Raw genomic sequence first — 11375 nt, 5'->3', positions numbered from 1 at the left:
AAAGAGTAGCAATTAAACAATACAACCAACACATCTGCATCTAAAATGCACCGATGCAGGTTTGCTTGCTTGGGTACTATCCTATTGACAATTGTTGAGGTGCAGTTGCATTTCTGATATGGGCAATTTTTACGAGATTTTCTTCTGGAATCGCGAGGTCCGTGAGTGAAATCAGTTTGTGTGTGGCGTGCTGCTCCTGCTGTGTGGCTGGACACACGAATCGATCGAACTTGTACTTTTATCGACTTGTTTGTGCTCACAGAGGTTTTGGAAATTGGCTGACAATTCTTAAATCGTGCCGTGTGAACCAGACTTAAGACTCACAAGCTCTACTCCTCTCCTCTCATCTCTACCACTGCCATAACGCTCTCTGACTCTGGTCGCTATGGTAATGTTTAAACATCCCTTCAAAATAAGATACAGATGCACAACAAAAACAAAAATTTTTACTCACGATAGGCCTGTCACGATAACAAATTTTGTTGAGTGATTAATGGTCTCAAAAATTATTGCGATAAACGATAATACTGTTTGAAGATCTTTTTACACTGATTTAATGGAAATTACGTAATAATGCACGTGATTTTCTGCCAAAGATAGATACACTTTATTTTCTAAAGAACACTTAACACTGGAACTGAAACAAAACAACCATAAACAAAAATAAAATGGATTCTCAGTCTCCATTAACAAAAAATGTACTTGAATAAAAGTTAAACAACATAAAGCCAAAGTGTACATAAATAAATACTGCATTCAACCCAAAAGAGTGCAGATTATGAAGTCTGTATACTATATTGCCCTTCAGTAATCATTAGATTTAAATAGAGAAGATGGGCACATCCGACTACCTGATGCAATAGTTCACTCTACACGATTTTTTGCCCTGATTTTCCCTTTACGACAATCGTAGAACGTTGGGCGTTCTAAGATTGTGGTTTGCGATTTCATAACCGATCATCCTGTAGTGTGTGGTGTTACGGTAGATCGTTGTGGTGGCTGCGATCTAAATCAGGGGTTTTCACCGACTGGGAGATTTAACGCAGCCTGTTCAATGTGACAGGTAACCAATCAGAATCGTGGATTTCCCTCAGTGCTTTCTGAGGGAAAATTATGGAGAGGAATCCCAAACAGCTGACACGGCGCAACCCGAAGTCCAGCGGACATTGGAAATGATATGTGGAAACAACATTAATGTTTATTCAACATTTCGTGTGAAGAATATAGAAATGACAAGGGGAGGAGTTGGAGCGAAATTGCTACCGCAGTTGATAAACCTGGTGACGTTTCAACTATTCTTCGTTAAGGTGACATAAGATTATAGGTTATAATGATTTTCGTTCAGTCAGGACTGACACTAGCCACATGCATTGCAGGTAGATTGTAGTAAAGCATTGATTAATGCCTGGTTTTAAAATTAGTTAACTGGACTTGTAGCCATTATTTTGTGCCCATTGTTGGACACCACACGGCAGGATCGAACTGATCGAACCCAACCGAATCGTTATTCCTAGGATTTCTGTCGGCTAGTTTGTGGTCTCTCAGGTTTTGAAAATGGGCTGACAATCGGCCGGCAACTTTAAGATTGTGTAGTGTGCGCTGGGCATTACACTCAGGAAGTGAGGAAGGGAGGGTCAGTGGAGAGCACCGGAGTTGAGCCTTTTTTCATTCAGTGTCATCAACAGAAAAAGTAATTTGCTCGAAGGTAAACTTTGCCCCTTATATGCACAACAATACCAGTTTAGACTTTGAGCTACTTGCTAGAAACTGAGGTGTATAACATTAAAACATGCAGGGCTGCAACTGTATCTAAGATGTAAGTACATGACTGAATATAAATAAATAAATAGCAAGCACACACATGCTAATATGTTAATAATAATAATAATAATAATAATAATAATAATAATAATAATAAATATGCTAATCTATATATGAGTGCAATGAAAATAAGACTTAAGTTACTCAGTCTTGGGTATTGTAAAGTCTAATGGCGACAGGCTAGTCATTTCTGATTACAGGTGAGGGAGACACAGGAGGAAACAGACAAGGGTCATGACACAAATCTGAGGTGCAGAGAAAGAAACATTAGACTTAATACTGGCAATCTTAAGCTGAGAAGAAAGCATGTGCCCTATATTGGAAAACAGCAGAAGGGCTACGCATTGACAAAGGATAAATGTTGCAATTTTAATTCTCCCCGAACCGAGTCTACTGAACTATCACCCTTAGTCACTCTAAATCCAAATAAACTGCTATTATCCCCCAACTCAATGTTTACACTCACACTGGAAATGGCTGAAAACAGATTCACAATTATACCACTAGCTTTGAAAAGCTGAGGTGGAGCTTCCTGCACAACCAACAAGAATGCAGCAAGTAGTTTGTATGTATGCAAGTCAATCATACAGACAAAACACATGTCTTTCCCAGCCGACATTGCACATTGTAAAACCACCTGACCATATGTGTTTGGGTTTTTAGGTGAGGGGCACTACCTGATGGTACATTCTAGAAGTTTTTGAAACAGCTTGTCTTCCAGACACCAAAAAATATTAATTTGTTGACACAAATTAGAAGCAGTTTTTAAAAGCAGTAGAAACCCAAGTTTATACATGGTGCAAAATCTGTAAGTTATGATTGTTTGATGAATATATTCACTTATTTACTTTACTTCTCAAACAGAATATTATGAACTGCAATATAATTCAGTTTTCAAAATGGAGATCAGTTAAAATATTCTCCACCCTGCTGGATGAGAAAAAGCAGGATTAATTTAAAGTGAACACAATCCAACTTTAACCATAGGCTGTGTTAGATAAGCGTTTTTCTTTTTGTTTTTCTTCCTGATTTATATTTTATGTTGATTAATGAAGTGTCAGCTGAGTACTGCTCCCTCCCTTTGTTGAAACCTTGACATGCTGTTATCTATAGGGAAAACACCAAGGGCCAAGAGATGTGCTTTATGGTATAATTAATGCAATCATGAAAACGGAGGGGGAAAAAACTGTTGTGTGCAACGTGACCAAGACAATGACGGGTTGCATGGAGCAAGGAACTAGAGGATGCATTGTTAGGTGACTTGTCCTTTGAGCCCCTCAGCCCCAAACCCAGTCTCCCACTTCTTCCCTCAACAGCAGACCTTGCAGGAAGCGCCGACTGTGAAACAAATCTGTTTTTTACCACAACTCCTTTCCTTCTTAAGCTTTTTCACAGCGTATGGCACAATTTTCCACTCTGTTTGCAAAGGGGTGGGCTCCGCATTTCCTTCAAGTCTGCCAGAGTGATTCATTTGGAGGTCATTAAAAAACTCATCTTTTGAAAGCGCTTTGCCTGTTCAGGTGGCAAAGCCTGTGCAGGAAGGGAGAGATGTGTCGTAAATAAAGGCAGCTACGTTTCATATGCCATAAATAGGGGACACCTAAGGACCTTGCATGATTGCAGACATCTAATCATTTAATTTATGCGCATCTAAAGGGGACCCTCATTAACATTCAAGTAGCACTCATCTGTCTAGTGAGGATCATTTGGAAGGCTGCATCGCTCTCAGATGGAACACATCTATTTGGGCAACACAGCATGGCTACGCGCTCGGCAAGCACCTTCTCTCTTTCTCCTTCAGTGTCACAAGAGACACATCATGTGACTCTTGTAGCTTACAGAGTGTGATTTGTGATCCAGTGGTTTGTGTTGCTTTTAATGAGGGGAGTCTTTGAGAAAGTTAAAGCGATATTTTCGAGGTCACAATGCAGAGTTGTGAGTGATGGTCCTGATGGTGGAGAAAAAAAACATTTAGGCAGCTTTTTTTTCCCCAAGTCACCTGGGCATAGAAAAAGCTTATTTTTGTTTATATATGACCATCGACAGCTTTTTAATTGATGATGGTAACATCACACCCAAAGCCAACTCAGTGACTTTGTCGCTACATTTATGTAGAGCCCTGGAAATATGTTAAGAACGTGATAATGTTAAATTAATAGGTATAATTATCTTATTGGGCAAGCATTAATTTGATTTAGTATTTAGTTAGAACATTTCATTTGGTTTATGACTAAATATGTGCTCAAACTACTTTATTATTTTTTATTTCATAGATTTCTGTTATGATAATACCCCTTTAAGAAAGACACAATGCATGATGGGAGTTAAAAGTTCATGAACTGTGGATAGATACGAAAAGAGAGAAAACTACACACGCTGTATGCTCGAACCGTGGATTTTGTTTAATAAAGTTGCACAAAAGCGAAGACCTTTGAGGGTTTTTTTAGTGACTTTTAAGGGTGCAACATTTAGCAATACAGTATTTCAAAGAGAGAAAAAAAAATAAAAATCAGTGTTCAGCTAGAAAACTGCAATCAGTGCACCCCTAGAATTTAAAGTATAAAATAACTATTTTTTTATATCCAGAACATCAGCATCATCTTTGGAATTCTCCCTTTGAAGATTAGGGTTAGGGACAGACTTAGGGTCTGTACGAAAGGCAGGAGTGGTTGCCACTCCATCGCAAAGGATGCACAGTGATAAAGAAATTGGAGTAAATTGTTTACCTAACAATCTTGTTTATGGAGTGTAGAAGAAAGCCTGTCATAATAAGCAATAACTCAATTGCTTACATGATAAATTAAAAGGACCTCGATCATGTCTATTCTGATTTTGTTTACAGAGACATAATAATCCATTTTATTTATGGTTTTGGTTGTGTGGGGTTTTATTTACTTGTTACGACTGGCTCAAAGTCATAACAAAACGGGAGACCATGCAGTGGTTAAAGTGCATAAAAAGGAAGATTTATTAAACACAAACAACAATGGATTCTGGATGTCAGTATCAAGTGGTGTAATGCAAATGCTTGGATTTGCATTACACCAAATGCAAATCCATTTGGTGTAATGCACTTCCAACACATATGGAAGTGTTGAGGTGTCAAAACACAAAGACAAACACAAATGTGCAAAAAGAGGGGAGCTGAGGCCTGGCAACAAAACACCACAAGCATCAAGCGGCAGAGTGGACGCTGAAGGCGACCCAGAAGGTGGAGACGGCCAGGTTTAAATGTTCTGTGTTCCAAATGAACAAATCAGCAGCACCTGTAAGGGGAGGAGCACAAAAACAGACAACAAGACACCTGCCACTCAGCCCTTAAGGCCCAGAGCTGTAACACTCCCATCCTTAAGAAAAGGGCCCCAAAGGGGAACCTTTAAAAACTCAACAAATATGAATTTAAAAATGTTTGGGCTGGTAATATGTTACCAAAATTTAGTGTTTGGGATAACTGCCGTCACATTGTCAGCCTCCATGTCCCACAGCCATAAGTTGCTGTGCCCATCATGTCGGTCACTGGTTAGGAAGACTGGCAAAGAATGGTACAGCAGCTGAAACAGGACATGTCCTTACTGCTTCAACACCCTCAAGGTACTTTAAGAGGAGAAAACCACTTATAAACACAGACCTGACACACAAGTGACCTACGACAGGTTAACAGCAAAATCAAAATGGATTCACCCAGTTACCACTCCCCAAAGCAATAACCAGCAATCCAACCTCATGGTAGTGGACTGGCAGTGAAACAGTAAATTATTTCTCTTTTGTTATTAATTATTTTTAAATTGGACTGATGATTTTAACTGTTTTCTTGGTTATTTAAGATGATACCTCCCAAAAAGAGTCCAGGAGAACATTACTGTGACAACCTTGTGTGGAAGGAAGTATCATGCGTAAACCAATGCATGACCTTCTTTATACAAAACAACAGCTCTAATGCATCCCTATGACTTTTAGGATTATCATTTTAGATAACAGGAAAACATAGTTATGGACTGGAACAGATGTAATAATCAGCTGCAGTGATCCGCTCATCAGATTTGGCGAAAAGTTCACATACTGGGTTAAGGTCATAAGTTTACTCCTCATTCTGGGAGAACTGTATCAACCTCATTCTTTAAGGTTAGGCGACGAACGTTTTTTAATGACCTTGTTCTCCCTGATGCACAAGGAGCGAAGCGAAGCCTGCTCCTCTCTCCATAGGCAGGACCCAACAGCATTTTGATGTCTCTAACAAGAACACAATAAATTGTTCCTCATTATTCAGTAATTAAATCCAAAGCGCTGGGTCCCCATCCCCCTGTGCCACGCTCTAAATCACCACCCTCCTCTCTGTTTCTCCTCCTGCTGTCCAGGTCTTTCATTTTCTCTATGCTGGTGGGTGGGGTGGGGGGTGGGGGGGGTGGGGGGGGTGGGGGGGGGGGGAGAATAAGTAAGAGAAGGTGGACGGGGGTTGTAGAAAGCGTAGCTTCATGCTCTCCATCACTCCCTTTTGCTACTATCCCTGCTATGCCCTCCTCTTCATTCCATCTGAAGGGCACCGCCTGGTTAAAAAAGGGAGGGATTGCCTGAGTAGAAATAACAAGGATCCAGTCACGTTCGTCATGTGTAAAAAAATCTCGTGATTGGTGTCTTTTGGTGGGGGGAAAGGCCACCCCCACCTCTGTTCCTCTTCCTCTGCTCTTAATTGTTTAAATGAGGTCATTAATAGAAGACAGACTCAAATCACCTGTCATTTCAGCTGGGACTCACCCGCTGATTGAAAGGCATCATAAAAACAAGCCCAGGGCCCTGGCTGTTTTTTTTCCCACCTCACCCACTGGGAGTTCCCTTTGTGCCTTTACAATTTCTGCCCATGCGCCTGCGGCTCTTTCTTAACTTTTCTCATGGTGGAGCTTAGGCGGGTAGCGCTGGGTGACACAAATCCACATGCGTGGCCCAAATATAGACACGAGGCAGTCAGGGTTGTTGGACATAATGACTGGAGGACATTGTAAGGAGGAATTTCTTTCTGCCATGTTACTAGCATGCCCCTGATCTAACTGAGAAAGATGCTCACATATGCCACTGTGTAGCACCGGTATCACACCACTAACTGCGCCACTGGACCAGTTCTAGGCTCTAAGGAGTCAAGCTCGTGCATTGCAAACACCTCTGGCATGGAGCTCAATTTCTCTGTTATCCTCTCTTTCCACTCGTTGGGTACAGGAGAATCAGTAAAGTCAAAGTCGAGATTTGGTTTTTGGTCAGGTTTTGTAGGAGAATCTGAGTCAGGGGTCTTGACAGATTGAACACTCTTGACAGCGTGTATCTCTGCTATCACAGCCTTTGGGGACAGGGTGATGTCATGCTGTGACTCGTTTTTGAGCGTGACTGGTATGCAGCGTGATAGCTTTGGTGGTAGACTTACCAGGCTATCTGTCACTAGGATGCCACCAGGCAGGGATGATGACTTTGGTGACTCTACTATCACCCACTTTCCAACATCAGATATTCTGCAGTTCACTGATCCTTGAAGGACTTTGATCTGTTCAGCTGAAATGGTCTCGAGGTCTCTACTATGAAGCCTCACCTCTCCCAGGTTGGAATCAACAGACCGGTGTAGGTACCTTGATGTCGACTTCAAGCAAGCTCTTTGGGAATCTGATGGTGGCCTCAACATAGCCAAGGTAAGGGACGCTTTGACCGTTGGCTCCTTCCACTTCAAGCAGGTCGTTCAAGGAATTGAGAGGCAAGTGAGACAGGTTCTCTAGATAGAAAGAGTTGGGGATCGTTGTTACTTGGGAGCCTGAATCCAACAAGCAACTACAGTCTTTGACAGCTATGGTCACTTGTGCAGTGCACTTGGCTCCAATCAGACCTTTTGGCAAAGTCACTGACTGTCTTTGTGTATGAGTACACATGGGCTCTGTGCAGCTTCTTTTTGGGACACTTTGCCTGTGTTCCAGTCCCCGTTTGTCCCACAACCGGAACTGGGTCTAGTTTAAAGGATCAGGCTTTGAAGCGCCATGTTGACTGTCCCATGCTAACTGCTTTTCTTTTAACTGCTTCCTCTTCTCAGCCACAAGAGATGGGTTCGGCTCACTTTCACACTGAGGCTTAATGTGCCCATCCTCTCCACATCTAAAGCAATACCAGGGCCTTGGTCTATTGCTTGTGCTGATGTTTGCATCTCGGCTGTGGGGCTGCAGCCTTTGAGACGTGTGAGTGATAGCTGGGGAATGTGTGTTAGCTGTTTGGGGAGCTAGTGGTCTGGCGGCTGATTTAGCTTTTCTACTGTCTTTCTGTGTGATACGTGCAAGCTGGGACTGCAGATCAGCTATTTGTTTCTTTAAGTCTTGGATTTCAGACCTGTGATCAGGAGCTGGCTGAGATGAGCTGCAGTCTTCTTCACCCTGCACATAAACACCTTGATAATGAGAAGACACTCTTGGTTTTGAAACATTGAAGTGCTGTTTCATGCGTGAAGCTTTGGAAGAACGTTTATCTTCTGCTGTGCGGAGTAACAGGAGAAGTTCAGCAAAGGTAGGTGGATTCTGCTTCTTTTGTTCTAGCTGGAGTTCAGCTATCAAGATGTTATCCCAGCAACCTCTGACAAACTGCTTGAGAAGATGCCGATCAAGGTCGCTTGCAGTTACACCTCCCCTTCTGAGGGTGGTGCTCAACATCACCTGCAGCCGTTGTAGATAAGCTGAAGGTTTCTCACCATTATCCTGCATTGTGTTGAGATACTTTGCAAAGAGGTCATCTCCGTCCTCGACTGTGCCGAAAGCAGAGTCCAAGATCTCTAAGTACGCACTAAGAGAAGAATCCGGTGTCAGGTGCTTCACAATATCAATGGCGGGTGATAAGAGACTTTCAAGAAGCTTTCGTGACTTGTAAAGATCGGACTGTGTTATATCTTTAAGAAGAAGTTCCACATTGGAACGCCATGTCTCATAACAGAGCCACAACAGAAGGATGAAAGAGCCACACGTGGCTCCGGAGCCATTGGTTGCCGACCCCTGATCTAGATCGACAGTCTCACTGATGAGAGAGAGCTCTTCTCTGAGGACAGCTGCAAAGTCTTTGCCAGTCTGTTTTGCAATGTCCTTTAACTCTGAAAGGTAAGTCTGTGTAGCTGTTTTGTTAGCTACAGGTGTGTAAACATTGGCTAAGGCTCTGATGTGGTAAGTGACATCAGTCTTAGTCTTACTGTTAAGCCTGTATGGCAATGAAGGTAAGAGAGATTGCATAGCTATACCATACACATACTCTACGATAACCTGCTTGGCCGACTCTGGTTCAGTGGGATCTACTGGGATTACCCTTTGAATGGAACCATATTGTTTCAGGAAGTCACTTAGTTCGTCATCTACTTCTGTTTCGGTTATACCTCTAACTATGACTGAGTTAGGGATTTTTACACTACTGGTTTGAACGACATCCATTTTTTTTCCTTCCTTCTCCTCCTTTAACACTGATAATATTATACGGTCTCTGGTTTCTAGTTTTAAATGCTTTAAGCCACTCCTGGCTGGCTCGCCAAGTTTGTAGCACCGGTATCACATCACTAACTGCGCCACTGGACCAGTTCTAGGCTCTAAGGAGTGGGGAGCAAGAATAATAACACCAGAGACCGCTGCTTTACGTGAAAAAGGCCGGCAATTTACTGAATGCAAAACACACATATAAAATACAGTACATGAAACCAAAAATACCCTGCAGATTCTTAATAATGATGTAAATATAAATGGGGAGGAAAAGGGAAAAAAATAAAAAAATAAATAAAAAGTATATCACTCTTTATTTTTGTTCTTTAGTTCACCTAGGTTATTTTAATCAGACTAATTTGAGTTAATTAGACCGGTCTCATTTTCCTAGGTTGCACCTATTTTAAGATTTCTATTTTTCTCCTGAGTTAACTCATTTTTCTTTCTTTTACAGGTAGGGAAATACCTTCAAACACAATTAAATCAAAGTGGACCACAATTACTCAAATCACATTCAGAGACATAAACATATGAAAATCAAAGTATGGCACTTTAAATTCAAGTTCAGGTCCAAATGTAAATCCAGGTACTCAGTTCAGTGAAAAGTCTCAGTTTTATTCAGTCCAAAAGATAATAATTCAATCGGTTCTCAGTTCTGTTCAGTTCAGTTCGAACTAGTTCCTGATATTCCTACTGCTCCGGCAGAGGATTACCACACGCGGGAGAGTCCCTCCCTGATGCAATGGAGAAGATGAATTGAAGGACTAGGTCTAGCTCGCCATCTTGAATCCCGTCTGTGAATGTGCACGTCGCACATGGCAGACCAATCCTCGCTCCAACCGAGCTTCCAACCGGACAAAAAAACCTGACCTGTGTAACAGGCCACAAACACAATAAAACTATTTTTAAATCCTCAAATAATACAAATAAATTCTTCTTCATAAACCCAATATATTAACCGGATAACAGTTTATGACGGAGCATTTCTTTGTAATCAGCTACGTTTTTAGCGTTAGCTCTCTGCCAAAAGAAAAAGTACAGCACGATGAAAATGCAGAAAAATAAACACAAAACTCACCAAAACCTATGTAACTTAGTTCTCATAAAATCCCCGTCAGTTCCCGACCAGGTAAATTATGCTTTTTTTTACTATAATATTAACTTTTCCTGTTAATTAATCACTGCTCTTTCCCTCCGATTCCTCCTCTGCTCTCTCCCTCAGTTCTGTGTACTGCAGCCAGGCGCCGCGTCTGTAACGCTGGTTCCTTAAAGGAACAGCAACGTTATTTTCTGTCTACAGACTTTTAGCCAACTATTTATTCCTATTTATGTCAGATTTTAACATGGGTTACATCTGTCAATACATGAGAGCAAGGTCAGGTCATTTCAGAGGGTAATTGTGAAATTGGTATGTAAACTAGGACAATAGAAGAAATGATAAAAACTTAGGACAGATGACAAATTTCTTGACAGAAATTGAATTATTTTAGATGCATTTTAGATGCATCCTGCTTGATTCTTGCAATGAATATTTGGTAACACTTTATTTGACGGGTTGTGAATAAGACTGTCATGACACCGTCATAAATATGACATAACACCTGTCATGAACATGAGTAAGTCTTCATGAATATTTATGACTGTTATCATAAAGTGTCATTCGGTAAATCATGACACTTTTAATGCAAAGTTGACATTATTCAAAAATTCTTTGTTATGACAACTTGTCATTAACCAAGAAATCATGATTTGACCTAAATTTGTTATAAAAGTATTACTGATTAAACTTTAAAAATTAGGTAGCTTTATGTTATTAAAGCTAAAGTTTAATCAGTAATACTTTCATATATATTTTATTTAATATATATTTATTTTACTTTTATTATATTTTAATATATATTTATATATATTTTATATATGCGTGTGTGTGTGGGGGGGGGGGGGGGGGGGGTGCGTGTGTTTGCTCATTAGATATCTTAAGAGACTGGCTGTAATGAATTTTATGGAGGTATATTATAATAAAGGTGAACCCTGCTTTTTCAGATGTTCCATTTCGTTGATGTTTGCAAATCTTAGGAAATG

The 11375-nt window shown here is 40.8% G+C and overlaps 1 protein-coding gene and 1 long non-coding RNA gene across 2 annotated transcripts; both read right to left on the bottom strand.

Moving 5' to 3' along the window:
- Nucleotides 1-7714: 7714 nt before the first annotated feature.
- Nucleotides 7715-9073, bottom strand: LOC116710447 (zinc finger CCHC domain-containing protein 12-like). The gene is made up of 2 exons (XM_032549469.1): nt 9065-9073; nt 7715-8756 (listed from the first exon to the last, which is right to left on the bottom strand). The coding sequence occupies exons 1-2, from the start codon at nt 9071-9073 to the stop codon at nt 7800-7802; spliced, it is 966 nt and encodes a 321-aa protein (XP_032405360.1). The 3' UTR covers nt 7715-7799.
- Nucleotides 9074-9451: 378 nt separating this feature from the next.
- On the bottom strand, nt 9452-10651 carry LOC116709800 (uncharacterized). Its single transcript, XR_004336966.1, has 2 exons — nt 10372-10651; nt 9452-10163 (listed from the first exon to the last, which is right to left on the bottom strand). It is a non-coding gene; the product is annotated as an uncharacterized LOC116709800 (long non-coding RNA).
- Between the last annotated feature and the right edge of the window lie 724 nt (nt 10652-11375).

The sequence above is a fragment of the Xiphophorus hellerii genome, chromosome 20, assembly GCF_003331165.1.
Source record: "Xiphophorus hellerii strain 12219 chromosome 20, Xiphophorus_hellerii-4.1, whole genome shotgun sequence".
Classification (NCBI taxonomy): domain Eukaryota; kingdom Metazoa; phylum Chordata; class Actinopteri; order Cyprinodontiformes; family Poeciliidae; genus Xiphophorus; species Xiphophorus hellerii.
Note: the sequence above shows the minus strand (reverse complement) of the source record. Positions and strands in the feature narration are given on the sequence as shown.